General features: G+C 50.8%; 1 protein-coding gene across 2 annotated transcripts in view; it reads right to left on the bottom strand.

Annotated features, from left to right (window-relative positions):
* GNAO1 (G protein subunit alpha o1) overlaps positions 1 to 21,807 on the bottom strand; it is a 125,740-nt gene that overhangs the window by 52,251 nt on the left and 51,682 nt on the right. For both annotated transcript variants that reach the window (XM_090260648.1, XM_090260646.1), the window contains exon 3: positions 2,408 to 2,549. In XM_090260648.1, the coding sequence (XP_090116774.1) occupies positions 2,408 to 2,549 (142 nt within the window). The remainder of the gene's footprint in view (positions 1 to 2,407; positions 2,550 to 21,807) is intronic.

Genomic DNA, 21,807 nt, shown 5'->3' with positions numbered 1-21,807 from the left:
AGTAGCTGCTCCCCACCCCCCAGATTGATATAAGGGGGTCCCTGTGCCCAGCCGTCCAGACTGCAAATCTGCACCAGCCCGCTCCCAGTGAACACCTCCTCCAGCTGCCTCGCTCACTGTGGCCTGAGTCTTGGATCAACGTTCCTTCCCTGCTCCTCACAGGTGACAGAATGCGGAGCGAGGTGCCCACGTGCTCAGAGGCCTCTGCCAGCCAGGAGGATTGTGCCGGACACGCCTGGGACGCCCTGGGGATGGGTCAGAGTCCCGCCAAGATGCCACCTGCCCTATCAGAGCTGGGCTCCAACTCCACCCTGTCCGGTGGGCTCTCCCCAGAGTCCCCTCTCTGCTTTCATTCTCCTTTCCAGGGGAGCCACCCCTGACCTCCCCCTTGAGGGCTGTCTGGACCAGGAAATCAAACAGAGGAGGAGCAGCCCCAGACGCCCCCAGAGCTCTGCAGCATTGCCCTTAATATATTACAGTCCCAGCGATTCCCAAGCACTCATCTCTCTATTCAGGATGATAAAACGGAGAAAAAAAATCCCACGGGAACAATTAATATTTTCCAAAACTGAAGAAGAAAAGCATTCCAAAGTCACACTGATTGTTCTGGGTTATAATCAGGGTAGGATATTTGGGGGAAGGTCATGCTGGTTGGCTGGGCGGGGTGGGCATGCCAGAGAGCACACATACACTTGGAAGATCTCGAAGGCCGCGCATGTGTGTGTGTGTGTGTGTGTGTGTGGAGGGGTGTGCTGCGGACACATGAGTCTTCTGCGCTGTCTGCCTTCTGGTTAATTGAGATTCAGGCCTGTGATGTCTCTTTGGCTAAAAGGTAGACAGAGAGCAAAGGCCTGTGGCCTGCCCCGGGGCTGAAGATTGGACCAGGCATTTCTGGGCTTTAATGCCTGAGTTAATTAAAATAGGTTAATATATGTCAAGTGCTTAGCACAGTGGCTGGCAGCTAGTAAGCGCTCAATACTTGGTAGCTGTTTGTCACCACTGTGGCCGTTACTGCTTAAATGAGTGAAGCCCTGTAACCGCCTCGGCTACTGCGGCGATCTCAGTAGGTATTTGCTGGCCGCCGGCTTTCTCTGGGCACCACCCCCACTGTGCTCACCCCGCACCCCCAGCAGCCAGCGCGGCGCCCAGCTCCCCGGGAGCCCGTGTGCTCTGGGAGAGGGGCTTCCTCTGCAGAGACAGCTCCCTGCGGACTCAGTCTCCTGGAGGGATGGGGATAGGGCCGCCTGCCAGCGCCCAGCTGCCCCACCCCAGGCTGGCCCGGACACGCTCTCTCACCCAATTTCCCTGCACCTGGAGGGCCCAACGCCTGAGCCGGGACGGCTCTGTACCGTGGAATTGGAATTTGGGGCATAAAATACGGAATTTTACATCTAAAGCATTCTGTCACGGATGAATGATCTGACCCAGAGAAGGGGGGGGGTCGTCTTCCTCTGGGTCAGAGGTGATTTTTAGCAAAGACAGGGTGTGTGTATAACACACAAGCAAGTCACACAGCGATCAGAGATCCGGGCTCTCCATCTGCCGGCTCCATGTGGGGTCCACGCACTCGGAGGCCCCCACCTGCTGCCTGTCCACGCTTCAGGCCACAGGGGGTGGGAGGCTGGGACTCAGAATCCCACCAGGGGACAAGAGTTGCTTCTGGATAGAATTCACTGAGGCTGTTTTCCCTCTCTCCCTCCCTCCCTCCCTTTAATTTAGCCCTGCCAGTGTAGCTGTATAAAGTTCAGTCTTACAGTTAATGCGGATGTTTGCAAATAAAAGGCTTTTATATACTTTTTCCATCCACCACTTACCAGACGCCTGGAAACTCAAGTGAAAAACAGCCCCTGTTCTAGGACATCCACTTCTTCCAGGAAGGGGGGGGGGGGGCCCTTAGGTGCTCAGACTCACTCCCGAGAGGCAGAAAACACATGCCTTGGTGCGAAGGAAGGAAGGATCAATCCTCACGGCTGTGCCCCCTGCCCCCCCAAACCAAGGTATGGAAAACTCTCCTGAGGAGGGGGTGGTGGGCAGGTGGGGCTGTTAGATTTAAGACATATTTTTTCTGTTCAAGTTGGTTGCCCAAGGGCAAGTTCTGTACACTGTTGTGGGAGTCCCGATTTAGAACAGTCACCAGCCCTTTCTCATCTGCAAAATAAGCCCTGGCATTCTGTGGCTGTTGTCTCTGCTGGAGACCTCACCGGGAAGCTTGCCCACCCGCAAGGCTCCTGCTGGCACTTGCCAGGTTCGGACTGGCCTGCCGGCCTAGGTGGGGGACCGGCCTTCTCCCTCTCACACAGCACAGCCTTTTCTCGTTCCCACACGGCAGCCTGCCATCATCCCGACGACGCGGTAGGGGACCGAGACAGGCCCTCTCGGCGCTGCGCCCCGGGGCTCAGCGGCCTACCTTTCTCTCCTTGTCGCCATATTCGATGCCCAAAGTGTCCATGGCCCGGACGATGGCTGCCAGGGACTGGATGGTGTTGCTGTAGACGACAGGCTTGTACTGCTTCACGTCCTCTCCAGAGAAGCCATCTTCGTGGATAATCCTGGAGGAAAACCACACACAGCTCAGCTGATGAGTGCACGGTCCTCTCCTGGCCCCGCGCGCACCAGGCCTGGGGAGCCCCCGGGCCAGCCTCCTGGCTTAGCTGGCTGCGGGCGAGGCCCCACGTGGGGGCTGAAAAACCGAGCAGCTGCATTAGCACCATAAGATCTGAAGGAAAACTCAACCCGAATTACTGAAAATTAATCTGAAACACAGATTAGTGGAAAAAAGAAATGCAGTCTTTTAATATTCCCTGTAAATACAGGAAAGAAACATCAGTGAACAAGGTGTCGATAATACTCAAAAGCACTTAAACGGGGGGTGGGGGGGCGGGGGGCGCACACAGATTACGTATTTGACAAATGTTAGCATTAGTATTTTTAAGCGAAGCTCAGGAGTGCACAGTTGAAGACCCCCTGCAAGAAGCCTGCAAAGGAATAAAGCATTTTTCTTTCACAGAAGGCAAGAGGACTCACGCAAAACGAATACCTTCATCTTTGACAACAGAACCACCCACGGAAAGATTCTGGCTACTTTTCCACCTGTGGCTGGAATCTGAACATCATGTCGCCCTGATTCCGGTGGGTCTGCACAGTGACACGGGGCCTCGAAGGTGACATTACCGTTCTCAGAGGCCGTGCTCTCCCTGCCCTCCTGCTCTCAGGTCCCTCCGAGATCAGGGTTAGGGCTACACATGCCTGAATGTCCCTACTCCCTGCAGATGGTGGCCACTCCATAAGGCTCCCTGCTGACTGGGTTCCAGATAGGACAGGATGCTAGAAAGAGGGGATATAACCAAACCTTTGCAAGAATCCTCTTGGAGTTGGGAGTAATTAAGGAAGAGTGAATATGGATTTTAAGACAAACAGCCAACATTAGTCATTCCCCTAACAAACTGTGCAAACTCTTCTGTGGCGACATTTTTCAGTCCGAGATATTGAGTGAAACAGGCCTCATTCTGATATGAGAGCGGAGACTCCATTCCTTCATTTACAGGAGAAAACTGCTAACAATTTTTTTTTTAAAACAGTTTTATTGGGATACAAGTCACATCTAATCCACCCATTTAAAGTGTATGATTCAATGTTTTTTAGTGCTTTCAAAAGGTTGGGCAACGATCCCCACAATCTAATTTTAGAACATTTTTTGTCCTCTCCAAAGAAACCGTATACCTTCTAGCAGTCACCCCCTATCCCCGACCCCAGCAGTAAGTGACTGCTAATCTGCATTTTGTTTTTATAAAGTTGCCTAATCTGGCCATTTCATATAAACAGAATCATGTAAGATGTAGTCTTCTGTGATTAGTTTCTGTCATTTAGCATAATGTTTTCAAGATTCATTCATGTTATATCATGTATCAGTACTTCATTTATTTTTATTGGACATACCACATTTTATTCATCCATGTATCAGGTGATAGATATTAATGATTCCTGTTGCAAAATTCGACTTGGTGCTGGGCTGTGGGTCTAACCCTGAGTTCTCTAACCAACAGATCAGAATGACCCTCTTGACTTCTCATTGATTTTTGCCAGCCATAAATACATTTTTGTACAAGTCTCTTGGGAGAGGACACGCCCAACCTAGATCATGGTGCACTGCCCCGGGGGGACCTCCCAGGGCCTTGCCGGCTCCCACTGTAAATAGCTAGAAAACTGGACAAGATAAATGAAACAAGCGGTTTTGGACGCGGGAGAGTGGGCAGCACAGGACCGCGATCCGGGAGCGCAGGGAAGCAAACATGGGGAGTCCCGTGAGTGCCTTGTCTGTCTGCCTGGAGGCGTCTATCAGACCACAGTGTAGACAGGGAGAACCCAAGCAGAGCACAGTGGTCTTACCGAGCGGATGGTAAAGGTCAGAGTTCAGGAAGGCTGAGGCAGCCAGGATTTGAGGGGCAGAGAACCGGAGAGAGGGGTCTGAAGAGGGGTCCCGTTGAGCCTTTGGCTGAATAGGGTGAGACTTCCCAAGCTTGGCAAGGAGCAAGCATCAGGGGACTTATAAGGTGAACACCTTCAAAGCTTACTCAAGGCTGAGAGACGTTCAAGTTCTGACCATCCAGTCTGGGTTTATTCTTTGTGCTAAGCACTTTACATGCACCATCTCTTTTAATATTCAAAACAATCCTAGGAGACAGAAACTATTATTTTCCTCTTACAGATGAGGAAACTGAGGCTCAGAGAGGTTCAGCCACCTACCCGAGGCCACACAGTTGGTTGAGTGCCACAGTGGCATTCGAGGCCCTGCCTGTGACCACCAGGCAGATGCTGAGAGGCGGGGCTGCTGCTTCTGCCCTGGGTCCCTGTACCCAGGTTCCCTGAGAGCCCAGAGATCTCATACCCAAAGTGAGCACTGAGCACTTCCTGCAAGGTCTGCCCAAGGGGTGTGAGGCAAGGAAAGGAGCTGCCTGGTTTAAGGCTGGAGAAACAGCCCCGGGAAGCCTGCAGGAGACAAGGTCAGGATGCGAGGAGCCGGAGGGGGGCCGCATGGGACACCTTAGCTATAGCCGGTGGTATCTCACACTGCCGCAGTCCCAGAGAAACTCGGCGTCATCTACGTGGTTGAGTGAGAGGGCATCATCTGCGCCACTGGATCCAGCTGTGCCTGAAGCTGACACTGTCCCTACACTTTTGAGTGATGCGAGCCAAACAATTCCTTCTTATTTTTGTGTAAGTTATTTTTGACTTGGGTATCTGTCACTTACAACCAAAGAGCTATGTTTTGTACCTTGCTGACCACGGTAGTCAGAAGTCATCTCTGAGCAGACTTGTTTAGTAATTTTCTGTCTTTACCACCAGCCTGTCAGACCTTGGCGGTCACATGATCACACCTCGGTTTCCCCCTCCCTATACCCCCTGGCCCAGGGCTGGCTGTGGACAGTACTCAGAGAAAGTGGGACACACTACATGAGCCAGGAGCACACAGATGCACAAGACTCCCCCCTCCCCGCCCCCCAAGGAGCTCACTAAAGGAGGCAGACATGTGTGTGCGCATGTGCGTGTCAGGGTGGGAATCTGCCAGTTTTTAATGCCTGCAGGGCCGGGGTGGAAAAGGGAGGCCACGCAGGATGCCCACCCAGAGCTCAGGGCCTCTGAGAGGTGTTCCAAGCCACCAAAGCAGAAGAAACATGAGGAGCGGCCCAGACTGACTCGGCAGGCTGCATGTCCAACTTTGGCCAGGAGCCGCCAGCTGGACTCCGGAAACCTGGCAACGCAATGAGGCAGATCTCAAGTGGAAATGGGGAGGGCGGAGCGTGGCACCAAGTCCACCCGAGAGGGTCTGAGCTTTCTGGGAGGAGGCCACCCAAGCGAGACCCCCGGCCGCCCTGACCTCTGCTCCCTTTTGCTGCCGGGGGAGAGGCAGGGGGCGCCCTGCAGGAGGCCTGGGCTCGGGCTCCCGTGCTCTCTGCTCCCGCCTCTCAGGCAGCACTGCACTCAGCTGCAGTTGACACTCCCCAGGCACAGTGGCCTTATATGGTCACAGAACCACAGGCCTGGGAGCTGGAAGGGACCTTGGAGGATCCTCTGGCCCAGCAGCCATTCTCCTCTGAATCACAGATGCCACTGAGGTTGGGACAAATGCACCCACACACGCATAGTTTCCCCCCGATTTCTGGAGGCTCATGAGCTCACGGACCCTCAGCTGCTGCAACACATGATCTTCCACTCCAGCTCCCGGCTGGGTTTAATGCCCCTCTTCTGCTTCCCTTTATGGGAACCTTTTCCCTTGCCCCGGGCCTCTTTCCATCCTCCACCACAGTCCCTTTAAGGATCCCGACAAAGGGGGAGCGTCTGGAGCCAGGCTCGAGCTGTGTGGCCAGGCAGTGCCCTTCACTGCTTGGTGCTCCAGCATCCTCAACTCTTCGGTGGAGACTGGCCTGGTGATACTAAGTCTCCTCACTAGGTCATGGTCAGGATCAGGAAGAACTGACTCACATAAGGAAGGCTGCCTGGCAGAGCGAGTGTTCAGGCAGTTTGGCTGGTATGGCTGTATTTGGTGAGTGGGGCAGGGGAGAAAGTGCAGTCGATCGGGTGTCCTGTGTCTGTCCTCTTGAGGAGAGGAAGTGACCCGCGTGCACAGGGCGGGAAGGCTGGGGAGCCGTGGGGGGACCCTGCCTGCCGGGAGGAGGCAGCTGGGTTCACAGCTATAGCCACAGCAGGGAAGCAGGGCCTTGTCCAGACCGGAGCGGAGAATCTGCTCATGTACCCGCTGGACACCGCAGGATGAGGAGGAGGTTGAAAAGCTGAATTTCCTGATGTAGGGGCTGCTTAATGATGTTATAAAGTGCATTTCTGATCATAGCTGGAGGTGCCCACGCAGGCTGCCCACGTTAGGGTCAGTGCTCAGTACTGCACCCACGGAACCACTGACAACATTTTCTATCATGGGAGGGACCTGGTCAGCAATGGGGACATGGCCTTGGAGTCACACCCTTTCCCAGTGGAGGTGGAGAAGAAACACCCTGGCTTTGTAGAACATATTTATAATCAAACAGTGAACGGCGAAGATGCCAGTGAGTTAATGAGCCACATGCCAGCAACTAGGGGCTCCGCAGAACCTGCAGAGCATTGGACCTGGACAGGATTGTAAAATGGAAACACTAGTTATAGTCGAATAGGAGTCATGTGCAGCCATGTTTATAAAACTATGTTTCTGTGTGATGGTGCTGGTGGGAGGAGGGGCATAGAGGCAGAAGGAGGGAGAGAGAAAAGACGCTGTGCGAAGATGCTTAACGAAAGATCAATAATCGGTTTGGGCTGAGGAAACACATTTCAGGCAGGGAGGACAGTAAGTGCAAAGGTCCTGGGGCACCTTATGTGGTAGAGAAACGATGAGGACAAGGTCAGTGAAGGCAGCAGAGACCCAATCCCATACGGCTAATGCACTCCTTATATTTTTTTCTTAATGCACATTAAAACAGTCACCTATGGAAAAAAAAATTGTTCATCTGTGTTCCTTTCCAAACCATCTTGCCCTCCACCAGCAGCTCTGCTCTGAGTGTGGATCACGTTTGAATGACAGCTTCCCCTCCTCTTTCCCTGGCTTCTCCCACCCTCCCTGAGGCCTGTTCTGGGAACACTTACGGATTCCAACCCACACAGCTGAGCACAGAGAAGCAAAGAAAGTCAGCCATCACCCCTCCACCTGGAGGGAAGCACCGTCCAACATGTTGGTGTGTATTTCAGTCCTTTTACCTGGGAGCCCACGTGCGTATTGTTTTCCCTGAAAGGGAATCACACCTTGTGGCTCCGTGGCGCCCAGCAGTTGTCACTGGCTGCTTGGTGTCCTGTCATCTGAATGGGCCCTGAGGCATCCAACCAAGTCCCTATCACTGGACATAAGGGATGCTTGTGGCTGGGGGCTCTTCCCAGCTTCAAATTCAGCTGCTGGGGAGGCTGCCTGACCGTGAGCCTATTTTTCCTAATGAAGGCAGAAAGCTATACAGCCCGGACAGCACAAGGCAGAGGCCGGGCGACCCCTGGCCATACAGGCTGGGCTTGAGGGAAGCGTGTGGGCACACCTGGGTTCTCTTGGCTATTTGAAAAGAGGAGAGGGACGATCCAATTTAAAGTCCAGCTCCTCCACGTCGGGGTGAAGTTGTATGGTAGGAGAAAAATTACCTAAAAGATAAATGAGATCTCTTAGTAATTAATACTACATTGAAAACCTGATATTCTAATATTAGAATAATATAGAATACAAGGGTATTTTAAATCACTTCCCAGGGGAATGGCTGGTACAAAAAAACAAGGGGTTGTGTCCTGTTGACAGTGACTTGCAGAAATCTGTTATAAAGATGCCATTTTTAATAAGGGGTAACTCGGGCCAGAAGCAAAGATGTCAGCTGCCAGTCTGTTACCAGACAGAGCCAGGGGCAAGGCCAGGACTTGTGATTTCAGCACAGAGCCTCTGCCGCCTTTATCTGGAAAACAACATGGCCCCTGCCCTTTCCCAAGACTCTCAGCACTGGGGGTGAGGAGGGCACATGCCAGCTCCCATGCCATGGGGTGGGGGTGGGGTTGCTGCTCCGAGCGCGGCCTGCTGTAGCTCTGTGCCTTTTTCTCCCCGCGGTGGTGGGGCTGGGTTGAATCCTGGGACCAGGCTTGGGGTGACAGACGTCTGCTTTGGCCTTGGAAGCAGAAGACCCAGGTTCTTATGCAGTTTGGCCACTAACAAGCATCACAGCCCCAGGTGAAGCGGGCAGAAGGCAGCCGCAGGGAGCTGGGCCGCTGGCCAGCCCTCCGGTCAGCACCATGGGCCTCAGCCTGGGCTCCCCTTGGGGTTACTGGAAACCCTTCGAGGCAGTCCTGCCAGCCTTCGAAGAGGAGACCCTTGGTCCCCACACCCACACTCAGGCTCCAGGCACTGGCCCGTCCCATGCCGGTGTTTCCGGAAACACTGCCACTTTCTCGGGCAGCTTACGCCCCAGTTTTGCCACTCAGGCGACCTGGGGTCTGGTCTTGGCTCCTCTGTGGACCAGCCGGCGTGAGCCTGGCCAGGTCGCTGGGACTCTGCAGTCGCTTCCCTTGTGTGTCGCCCCAGCCTCTTGGACAGGTCAGGTGTTGGCTTTGGGCTTGGGTCATGACGACTCCCTGTGGTCACCCCGTTTCACTTGGGCTAACTAAGCTCTGCGGTCATATCTATGTCATCGCCAAATGTAGCCTTTGGATCACGCAGCTCACGGGACACGGGGCAAATAATCAAAGGGGCTCTTGGTGGACACGAGACTGATCAATAAAATAAAAGTTAAAAGCATAAAAGAAGTCTCTTGCCCCCATCATTCTCTGTCTTTATCCTGCCTTATTTTCCTTTATCACAGGTTCCACCTTCTAATGTATATACTTACTTGTATACTTCCTGTTTCCCCACATACCACTGGGTCCCTGAGGGCAGGGCCCTTGCCTGTCTTGGTCACTGACCACTGTGCCCAGGGCAGCACCTGGCACACAGCAAGGGATCAATGAACACTGGTTGAATGGCTGAATCCAACAGGCTCAGCTCTAAGGTGACGTTTCAACATATGATGACTTTCTGTGAAGGCAGGTGGCCTTTAAACTGTGGGCCAGGATGGACATTTATCTGTCCCCAGCTCACCACCATCACCTCTTACCCCTGGAGGCCTGTCCTGTCTCCACCTTGGGTGCTGACTCGTCTTCCCCTTGGGCCCAGAACCTGCGGCCCCGGGCCCAGTGATATTAACTGAAATCATGCCCTCACCCTTGGGTGTTGGTGCTCACAGGATCCCTCAGGGTCGGGACACGTGGCCACCTTGTGGTGCCCATTCCACGCTCACTTCTGGGAAAATCCAAAAGCTGTTCTTTGAAACCCAGCTGTTAAATTCACTGGCTATGTTGCAAAGACATGGCCAAGAGTTTTATGGCTTCCTAACCCTTTTTACAATGCCTTATGTAAAGACGCGGGCTTTCATTAAACGCAGTAAAAGCCTGTGAGTGAGGCAAATTGGTTCAATGTCGATTTTACTGCCAAAATCTAAGTAACACTCCCGCTCTGCCATTGGCCTGATTAGCGTAGCTGCTAGATTGCCCTTTCTTCTTCTGCTGACATAATGAAATGAAGTATCCTATTAGAACATTATGTTTAATATATGAACAGTATTGCACATTGGGGGGCAGTTTGCACAGCTTTTTATTATATTTTGTGGAGAATGCACAAGCAAGGCTGCAGAGCTTTGCTCATCTTGTTCAATCGTTGGGGGGGGAAAAAAACCCTTCCTGCCTTCCTGCCTACAGTGTGTTCGTTCATTATTTATGTGCCCTGCTCATTAGCCCCCGCCTGCGTCCTCACGCACACAGGAAGGAGAGGGGAGGCTGCAGGGCCTGCTGTCTCTGGCAGACAGCTTCCAGGCAAGACGTTCACCAGCCCGAGCTGCCGGAAACATCTCCCTTTCCGACACCAGGTGGACATGTGCAAGAGGTCTACCATCTCAGCAGACCAGGTGGGGACCCTGACAGTCAGGGAAGGCTCCTTTCTTGGTCCCCTTCCACCTCCTGCCAGCTCCTTCACCACTCACTGTGGGGGGTGGGAGTGTCTCACTGCACAGTACGCCTATGAGCAAGGAGGGGCTTTGTCAACGGCAAATGAGGGTCAGAGTGGGCAGCTGCTGTGTTCGCTTGCCCAACTTCTGTTTTCCCTTCCTGTGGAGTATCATCCTTCCTCCCGCTTTGGGGCCTTTCTCTATCCATTGCCTGAGTTCCAAGGGTGAGCCCCTGACCCATGCCTGGCCATCCAGAGCAGCACACACCTGGATCCAGCCATGCCTGAAGCTGCTCTACCTCTAGGCCACGCAGTTACATGAGCCCAGGTATTTCATTTTGTGCTTCAGCCACTGGGAGGCAGGTTTCTGTTCCCAGCAAGCAGGGCTTTTGATGTTCGCCAAGGCACTGCACAGCCCTCGAGAGTTTGCTTGGAAGCGTGGCAGCAGGGCACTGGACTAGCCATGCAGCCTTGCTGATCTGAAAGGGGGCGTCTGGTGCCTGGGTCACTTCTGAGGGCCCTGAGGGAGGTAGCCCTGCAGGAAAGCACCTGCTCCAACTTCACTTTACTGCAGCCAAGTCAGCCTGGGGGGCTTTTTCTCTTAAAGGCATGTCAGGGACCAGCAGTTCCCCAAGCATTGTCTGCTGCCCTTGGTCCTCAGAAAAGCCTCAGGAACGTCACCCCCCCCCCCCCCCCGCCTTGCTTCGCATCTAGATTACAGACACAGGCATCCCGGAAACCCTTTTTCAAAGGTTCTTGATTTTCCCTGCCTGTTCCTTTTAAATGAGGACTTGTTTTTCTCTTCGCACCACATGACTGGGCAGGGAGGGACACCAAAACACCACCAACAACCTCTGGAGACATCGGGGCATGAAAGGAACCCCCGTTCTCCAGGTCAGACCGCTTGGCACGCACGCACGCACGCCGCGGACGGCGCTGAGACCTGCCACGGAGCCTCCCAAGCGTTGCCCTAGATGGGGAGCCGTTCTAGGTGAGTGTTTGTTCTGAAACAAAGGGGCACAAAAAAACACCCTTCTCAGCTCCCTGCTGAGGAGAGTTCAAGGCAAAAGGCACAGATCACCAACTCAGGGCTCCTTGGGGAAATCACATTTCTCATGCCCTTGGTGGGGGGTTGGGCGGGGGGAGATGCTTGTGGACAGTTTGCCAAAAGAAGTCTGAATCCACATTCCTCTCCAAGGTCACTCAAGTCTCCCCCAAATTAAATAGCAGTGGTCAGCTGCCACACCGACTTCTGTCATACAAAGAGGGCCACGCGGGCACCCAGGCAAGCCCCCTCAACCTCTCGGACGGCACCACGTGAGCCACATTCTTCTGGTTCCCTCTGCGTCATCCCTTTGTTAGGCCTTTGAAAGAGAGTGAGGGAGAATTCCAGGTGAGGGCACGTCTTGCTGGGCCAAGAGAAATACGGTCACAGAGACACAGCAGAGCCAGCCCTCCCTCCCCGACGTGGCCCAGAAAGGGTGCCAGACTCCGTGTGGCGGATTTAAATAGCCCTGCTGTGGTCTCCCGGGTTCCCCACCTCAGCCTTTGAAGCAGATGGAAGCTCCTCATTAATAACCACTATGCTATGGTCATGGCCCAAAAAACGAGAGTCCATAAAGATCACTTTGTGGGCTTCTGCATCGATTGCTCTCTCTAGGGATGTTGGGGTGGGCAGCGCGTTCTGCTCAAGGCCAAAGGCATCTGCTCAGGCTGTAGGGGGAGCAGATCCAGCTGTGCCCTCTGGGCCCATTTCTGCCACCCCAGGGGTCGGCGTGCAGGAACCGGGGCTCAGGAGATGGCCCTGCGGCTCATTGCTGAGGCCCACAGGAGCACAAAGAATGTCCGATCTCTCGCCGTGGGCCCCTGTGGCGGGGGAGACCTGCTCTGGTCCAGGGCTGGTGGCCGAGGGATTCTGAACGAGTCAAGCCTGCAACTGGCTCACACTGGAGGCAAGCGGCCCATGGAGGACGGGCCTCTCCGGCTGCCATCCTCGATCTCACCCCCCAGCATCCAGCCTGAGGAAGAGCTATGTGACTGTCCGTGCCAGCTGCATGTTAAAGGAAACCGGCTAAGAGAGAAGTTAATGAGCTTTCTCTCAAGGTCATGCAGCAAGAAAACGCAGGTATTCTTAATAGCCCGGGCTCCTGACCACTGTAGGGCCAGCCCTCGCTCCACCGTTTCCAAGGAATACTGGGGACCACAGGCACATTCAGAGGGAGGACAGGCTGGTGAGGGGCAAAACCTCTGACCACGGGACAGGAGAAATGCATTTCCACATTAAGAAGGGGTCCCAACAATTAGGTTTCTATTGACACACTGGGCCCCTGAATGGACTCTTTCCCCTCTTTGAACCCCTTCCCGGTGTCGGAGCTTAATCCTCATCCAATGACCTTGCTGCCCGGTGCTTCTGCTGACCAGTCCCAGCACCGTGTCTGCCCCACGCGCCCTTCTACCTGCGCCTGGGCTCTTCACTGCCCTGAAGGCAGACTCCAGCTCAGCTTCCTGTGCAGGTAGCCAGACACACGGTTGCTGAAGGAGTGGACAATTAATCACTGGGTGAAGTCTGTCCTGGGGGAGCCTGACCCTGCACGTGTCCCCACCATTGGATATTTTTGCTTATCACCACAACCAACTGCTGGACAATGGTCCTTAGTCACCTGCGCAGCCACTGCGCTTTGCGCTCCAACAAGCATGCTGATCGGGGTGGCCTGGGTGCGGGGCTGGTTAGGACCAGGAGACATGGTGGGAGGGGGTGGAGAGTCCACACAATTTCTCAGCATCCAGTGTGGTCACAAACTGGGCTCCTGAGAATGGCATCCAACTCAGTAACACTCCCCAGTGAGAACTAAGGGTGAGGGGCCTGGCCGTGGCTTCTGTGGTGCAGATCACGCTCCCTGACAGGGAGGCAGCGTCCCAGCGGGCGAGGCTGATGGGTACTCGGCCCGATGTTGGTGTGTGGTTCCCGCAACCGACGGGCCTGCCCGGAGGTGCTGCCTGTGCCCTCCGAAACCAGGCTGCGCCCCTGCAGTTGCTGACTCACCCTGACCACAAAGCACCCCTGGGGCTCCTGACCGGGCCATGCAGGAATGCGTAAGCAAACGTGCCCGCCTGTGCGGTTCTGCTGTTCCAAGCCTATTGCCACACGCGGAGGCTCCGATAACGGACCCTCTGAGGCCAGGCATGTGTCTGGCGGCGCTTTCCAGCAACAACAAAGCTCTGCGCACGGCAGTGGCTTGGCTGCGATGTCCACATCCAAGTGAGAGGGCCCAACGGGGCCTGTCCAAATGTCACCATCTCAGGGCCCCAACCCCTGATTTCTCTGAGAGGAGACGACAGAACTGCCCCCTGTCTCCCCAGCACCCCTCAGTCCTGAGATGGGGAGGGGCTGCCCAGAGGCTGTGAGTGCATCAGGACCAGTGTGTGGGAGTCTCTGCCACCAGCCCACACTTTCTCTGCATTGCCAGTCCCAGGACTTCAGGAGTATCAACGCCACCACCGTGTTCGCGAACAAAATGAAGGCGAGAAAGCTGAGTGGGTCACCTGCAGGCCAGCCTTGCGGTCTCTCTGGGCTTGAGAGACATGGCTTGGGGCTTTCTAATCTGGCTGGTGTGCCCCTGCCCACAATGATGACAATACCCTTTGAGTTTTTCCCAGCATTTTCCCAGATGTTAGCTGAACAATCATAATAGCTCTCAGCGATTAAACATTCACTTTGTGCCAGGCATTTATGTATATTTTCCTATTTAATCCTTGCAGTACACCTCAGGGATAACGAACGCAGCTATCCCCACTTTACAGATGAGGACACTAAGGCTCAGGGAGGTCAACTAACTGCTTGGTCTGTGCCTCAGAGCCGGTGAGCAGCAGAACGGGGGACTGGAGCAGGGTCCCCTCCAAAGCTCCCCTCCCGACAGTCCTGATAATGGCCCCGTTTTACAGTAATGAGGGGATGCATGAGAACCAGAGGAACTGGCTGGCCCACTGGCCCAGAGCAGAGGTCGCAAACTACAGCCTGGAGATGGGCCAGAGAGAGATGTGTTGTGTTTGGCCTGCAGTGGTCTTGAGGTTTCTGTTCAGTTTTGTTTTTTTGGGAGCAAATGTTTATAAATCAGTAGGATTCTCACCAAAAGACACGGATCTGAAGAAATCGGACGTGCTGATCTGCTTTCTTGGGTAGAACCTGAGTTTGGCTGCCTGCTGGGGACAGGGCCAGTGCTCTCCAGTGACCCACAGGCTCCAGCAGTCCACTGCCCCCAGTCTGCTGCTGGCTGGTCCTGTCGGCACAGTGACCCCTTTGGAGAGCTGGTTAGTGGCCCTGGTCCCACGTCCCTGGTAGAATAAGCATTTCTGGCACGCTGGTAGGAAAGAAGACTGCTATACTAATGGCGGGTTTTTTGCTTTTGTTTTTTGTTTTTCATCCTAATAAATATGAGCAATAGCCAGAAATTGGACAGGTCCAGGGAATCTGGGACATTTAATGCAGACCGTGGTCAAACCTGTGTAACAGGTCCAGCTTGCTCCCGTCTCTTTTGCAGCCTCGGGGGAGGACACCACGCACCCCAAGGATCCGACAGGTTCCAGAGCTGACCAGAAGGCTCTGCACAGCTGGAAGCTTGGCCACAGTCCATGTTTGCACTTAAGTGCGCTTGGTCAGACACATGGAACACTAATGACAATCACGTGGCTTCGGATGCCGAGAAGTGGCCCAGAAGTGATGGGAAGCAAACGTATTGAGCAAGCCAATTCAAAGGCACTTAGCCAACAAGTGGGAAAGGGTCCTATGCACTGGCTGGTGATGAAGAAATCCAATCTCTAAACAATGGGGAGCCCTGGGGCCCAGGCCTTGGCCCGACTAGCTACGTCTCCTGTCCTGCATCCCCGGCACTGCAGACTCAAGGGACCCCTCACTGAACTACTGGTTTTCCCTCCAGGCCTCCTCTCGTCACCTGCCCCACCCCGTAAAGACAGATACTGTTGCCTACCAAAGGCCCTGAGCATGACACTTGCTCTCTCCTTTTTGTTAAAAGGGAGATAAATAAGTGTTAAAACGTGTCAGACAGGAGACCTGAAGGAGAACTAAAAAAAGAACTTTCCCACCATGGGATTCAATGCTATTGGACACTGTGTCCTTGTTCCGATCGCAGATCATCTTGGGGGACGTTGGCAGTGACCAGCCTACACTATGAGGGACCTTGGAACATGATCCTGGAATCTAATCTAGTGTTTAATTAATCCAATTCTCTGATTCAAGCAAACAAAGGAGTGAAGGGGGCTTTGGGGGGCTAGAGGGATGTTAGGGTCTCTGGGTGCCAGTCATAGCAACAGCTTGTCCAGAGGAAGGGAAGGGCAGGGGGTTATGAGTCTCAGGCAACCCAATGGCATCTGAGAATGGGAATGACAGGGAATAGCAACCAGAAAGCGATTCTCTTCTCTAATCTATCTGCCCATCTTGAAGCACAGACCAAAAATATAAAGAGAAACAATCCATGAGGGAAGAGGAAAAAGGCCTGGAGGATCTAGCTTGAGAATACTGGGTGTTTTAGAAGGAGAAAAAGGACTGATGGAGGAGAGCCAGTAATTAAAAAACAAATAGCCTGAGTCTGCAGACTGAAAGGGCTCACAAAGTTCCAAGAATAATGACAAAAAGAAACACGCCCAGGGACTTACTTAAGAAAAAAAAGATCGAAATTATGAACATTAAAATGACAACAAACTCACAGCTATCAACAACTGAATCTAAAAAATAAAAACAAAATCCAAATAAGCAAACCAGAATAGGAACAGAATCATAGATATGAGGACCATTTGGAGGGTTATCAGCTGGGAGGGGGGAGGGGGAGAATGGGGAAATGGTGCAGGGACTAAGAAGCATAATTGGTCGGTACAGAATAGACAGGGGGGATTTAATAATACAGGAAAGGGTGAAGCAGAAGAACTTATATGCACAACCAATGGACATGAACTAAGGGGGGTGGGATTGCTGGAGGGAAGGGGGATACTGGGCAGAGGGTTAGCAAAGGGGAAAAAATTGGGACTACTGTAACAACATAATTAATAAAATATACTTTAAAAAAGAGTAACACACTTATTGGTTATCCTGGTAAAATCCCTCAACTTTGAGGATAAACACAAAACTTAAAATCCTCCAGACATAAACAACGTATTACCTATAAGGAAAAAAAAGAAATCAGACTGACATTGGACTTTTCATCCAAGCTGAGAGAGTGAAAGCCATCTACAGGGCATTCAGCAAAGAGAGCCAAAGGCCCCCAAAGACTTTGCCCATCATTTTTCAGGGCAAAAGATACCTGTCGATACGTAAGACTACACAGAGTTTATCACGCACCCATCCTACCTATGGAAGGTACTGAGAGTGGTAAACTACAAATGCCCCTGAACAGAGACCTCCACACGGAGGATGACGCACTGGTCCGGAGACCGTGACCAGCATGGAAGCTCGCATGCACACCTGCCCCTCCTCTTTCTCCTAAACCCAGATGGAGAAAGGTGGACTCTCTGGGAATGGAATCGCTAAATAAGGACTCTGAAAATAGAAGGTACGTACAAAACAAATTCCAGCCACACTCCAAAGCTAAAAATGTTATATTATCCTAACAAAGTCAAGGAGGAGGAGAAGAGGAGAGGGAAGATGTTCCGAGGTCTCATCTTAAGCAGGGGACAGGGAAATAATCCTAAGGGTCTCATCCCATTGAAGTAGGGGAAGAAAGGAGGAAGTGGAACAGATTGGAGGGAAAGAGAGTGATTTCATGTTATCTTGTTTTCAAGTTATAGTAGAGCAATATGTATTTGATTATGAATTAAGGGAAAAAGAATGTAACCTTTAATAAGATGGAAAAGTAGAGAAGTTCCAAATTGGCATGGGAAAAAAAATGAAATGCAAAGCAACTACATCAAACCAGCACAAACAAGAGGAAATAAAAGCACGAAAATAACAGTGGAAGGAAATTAAAAACATACCATCAGATGGAAGAAATCAAATGAAGTATATCAGTTAGTAGACTCAATTTCTCACTAAAAAACCCCAGAAGATGCCAGATTGGGTTAAAAAATTAAAACAAAAACCCAAACCAAGGTACATGATGCTTATAAGAAAACTAATTAAAATAAAGGTATGTAGCCCTGGCTGGTGTGGCTCAGTGGATTGAGTGCTAGCCTGCGAACCAAAGGGTCGCCGGTTTGATTCCTGGTCAGAGCACATGCCTGGGTTGCCGGCCAGGTCCCCAGCTGGGGGTGTGCGAGAGGCAACCACACATCGATGTTTCTCTCCCTTTCTTCCTCTCTTCCTTCCCCTCTCTCTAAAAATAAATAAAAATCTTTAATAAAAAAATAAATAACAAAATAAAGGTATGTAGAAATGTCAACGTTGAATGCACAGTATAACAGATACCAGGCAAATGCCAATAAAAGGAAAGCAGGAGTGTCCCATTTTAGTGAAGGGGAAATTTTACTTGGAAAATAGTGCAGAGGACAAAGGTATTTGTTAATGATATAAAGAACACTTTATGAAGAAGTTACAGCCATCAGAAACTTATATGTGTTAAACATCAGAGAAGCTAAATGCATAATGCATGTATGGAACAGATAAACTTTTACTCTGGAATATCAAAGACGTCTGTTTCAGAAGTGAACAACCATTGTAAGCAAAACTTAATTAAGATAACAGAGAAAACGAATAATATGATTTGAATTATGAGAAACATGCAGGAACTTACATTCCTTGAATACAGAATGAACTATTTTGGGGACCTGGATCATTTACAAAAATTGATCACGTATTTGGGTCACAGAGATAAAACCTCAACAAATTTTACAAAGGAAAGCTTTTATAGACTACAATTAATACAATTAGAAATTTAAAAAGGTGAAAAAACATTGACTTAGAAATTAAGAAACCCACCGTATGTAAGTCTAGGTTAAAGAGGAAATTAAAGGGAAATGACCAACTCTCTGGAAGCAGTTAAAGAGAGCATGTCGTACCAATTCTCATGGGACAGAGCAAAAGTCATGCTCAGAGGAAATTCAAAGCCTCTGTGATTAAAGAAGAAACACAGAAATAAAGGAACTCAGCCCTCTTCTTAAGAAATTACAGAAAAGAAAAAAGAGAAAGAAAAGAAGAAAGAAAAGAAAAAGAACCAAAATAAAAGAAACTGCAATTGTAAATTAATAAAGTCAAAAGCTGGAATTAATAAGATTCAATATAGTAGAATAATGGGGAGCATAAATGCAAAAACTGCAAATAAGTAAAATAAAACCTTCAAGGGATTCAGAGAAAAAGCAAATACCCAAAGACCAGAAACAAGAAAGGAGCCCCAGCCACGGCTCCGGGAGGAAAACAAAATCATAAAGCACGCCGCACGCAGCCCTGTGACCACAACCCTAAAAGTCTCATGATTGCAGAGCTGGATATAAATTACTACAATTGAACCAGGAAGGAGAATGTTTGAATAGACAAATTACCATAGAAAAAAACTGGAAAGTTGATCCAAGATCTACTATTGAAAATGGCTCTAGGTATTTAGCGCCAGATAGTCAGTGAATTTTACCTAACGTTTAAGTGACAGGTAACCCCAACATTATTTCAAAGACCTTAGGCCATTATGAAAGATGGAGAGTTCCTCAGTGACTGCTATGAAGACACGCTAACTTTAACTACTAGAACATGAAGAAGAGTGCACAAGAAAAATATAAATTATTCTCATTTATTAAAATTTATACAAACGTATTTTTAAAAATTATCAAATTGAAGCTAGCCAAGTCCTAAAAGAAAAACATGTTACAACTAAACCTATTCATTCTAGGAGTGTAAAGTACTTCAACAGCATTATCCATGATGCTGTAAAGATACTTGGTAAAATTTAGATCATTCCTAATTAAAAACCAGGAATAAAAGCTAATTATGTATACAAAATAAAAAGTGTTAACCAAAACCCAACAGTACGTATGATTATAAAGTGACATTCTAAAATCATTTCAATTAAAACCTAGACCTAGATAAGGATGACAGTAATCATCACTGTTATTTATCATGATCTACTACTAACTAATGTAGTAAAGAAAAAAAAAAAGGTATCAATAACCTCTTTGGTGATATCTGGGTATCCAGCAAACCTGAGACTATTATTTAAAAAAGTCCACTATAATTAATAAGAAAATTGGTAAGGTGGCTGGATCCAAGAAAAATATTCAAAAATTAATAGTAATTTTTTTTCCTAGCAACAATTACCTAAAAAAAGAAATGGAGAAAATAGCCCATTCACAGTAGTGAAAAAAAATCATAAATATATAGGGATGAGTTGTAGAGGAAATCTACAAAACCTACACAAAGGAAGCTAAAAATCTTAGTGCCCATCAGTTCCATTCCTAGGTATACATCTGAGAGAAATGTATACATATGTTCCCCAAAGGCACATTCAAGAATGTTCCTACCGGCGCTCTTGGTAAGCTTAAGGCCAGAAATCACACCCCTTCACTTGGAGAAGAAATAAATAGAATTGTGGTTAATTACACAGTGAAATAATGGCCAACAATGAGAAGAGATAACTACCACTATACGCAACAATATGGATAAACCTGAACGTTAAGTGAAAGATAAAAACAAAAGAGTATGATTCCATTCATTTAAAATACAAAAGCAGGCAGAACTGATGTATGTGCTGGACGCCAGGACAGTGGTCTCCTGGGCGCAGGTAATGAGAAAGAGTGGTGTTGGCCGGCTTCTATGTCCTGACGTGGGTGTCAAGCACCCGGGTGTGTTCACTTGGTGAAAACTCATCAGGCTGTACATTAGGATATGTGTATTTTTAATAGGTCTGTTGAACTTCAAAGGCACTTTACCGAAGGCTATAAAAGCAGACCTGAAGAAAAGACGTTTGTTCCTGACTGAGCACATTGGCCATTATAAAAAAACACCCCCATGCCTATTGGAGTTTGATACAAATTTTAATTAGAGTTTCAACAAGGCTTTGGATTTGGGTTGTTTTGCTTTTGGGTTTTATTTTTTTTAACTGGAAGCTCAGCCCCAGGAAGACCTGACATCTCCCTCCCACTCCCAGCCTGGGAAGGAGGCAGAGGCTCAGCGCTAGCTCCTCTCTCTGCTCTGCCACCCACATTCCCCAGTCCGCTTCCAAACATGACAGGAGCATGCAGCCCATTCGGTTAGAGTCCAGCTGGGGAGACCTTCCATGTCAGTTATGCCTCCTAGTGGGAGCAGTGCCTGAGAGGAACCGGCGGGGTACCCCAAAACCTACCACTGAAGCTAGCAGGCGGTCCAGTGGGAGTGCCCGCCTGCTTCACCAGCCACCCCCAGATGTCTGGAAAGATTGGTCAGTACCTGCCCCGTTTCTCACACTGACCTCTGGCTTCCTTTAAAACCTCAAACAACTAAACATTGTATTAGGGTTGTCTTATTTGACGTCGCACGTAGCCTATTAAGAAAGGAGGAAGGATAGCTATTCTCTTCTCCCCATCTTCCAGGTGAAAAAAACAGAAGTTTGGGAAGGTCACGTGACTCGCTCAAGGTCACAGGCTGGCAAGAAGCTGTGCCCGGGCTCCAGCGGTCTTCTGACTCCACATCCCAGGCTTCCTCCCTGCCAATTGCTGTGATAAGACCAGTCACACGCTGCTGCTGCTGCTGCGGGTGAGATGAGGCAGGCTGGGGGTGACGGGTCCTGGCACCAGACCCAGGGTCCTCGAGGGAGCCTTTTTGGGAGCGCTGGGCCAGGCTAGAGGAGCCCAGAGCCGGATGACACTGTTCCCTGCTCCAACACTTGGCTCCAGAGATGGCTGCTGCTGCTGCTATCTAGTTAGCTGGACACTCAAAGGTCAGGCGAGAGCAACTCCCCGGCTGCACTCCAGCAGGAGGCAGGAATGTCAGCCCATCACCCCTCACCTCACTGCAGCCTCAGAATCCAGCCCCTGCATGGCACCTCCTCAGGGCACCCTGGGCTCCACCTGCCGGAAGGACGCTGTGAGCTGTGGCGTGGGGCAGGCCCGTGCGCTTCCAGGCGGCAGGGTGTATTTCCCCGATAAGGACAGGGCCCACCCAAAGCCCGTGAGAAGGTACAGCGGGACTGGGCTGGGCCAGGAGAGATGTGGAAGGCGTCTGTGAGTCCACTTGCGTGTTCCTGGTGATGGGGTGTGGATGAGCTGCTCCATGTCTGACAACTCAGTGAGGATAGGGGTCCTCCGAGGGCTAGTGCCCAAAGCGACACTCCTGAGACCCTGGGGAGGGTGCCAGCCTCCGA

This window comes from Furipterus horrens, unplaced genomic scaffold (genome assembly GCF_987537825.1).
Source record: "Furipterus horrens unplaced genomic scaffold, mFurHor1.1.pri manual_scaffold_13, whole genome shotgun sequence".
Taxonomy (NCBI): Eukaryota; Metazoa; Chordata; class Mammalia; order Chiroptera; family Furipteridae; genus Furipterus; species Furipterus horrens.
This window is presented reverse-complemented; position numbering and strand designations above follow the sequence as displayed.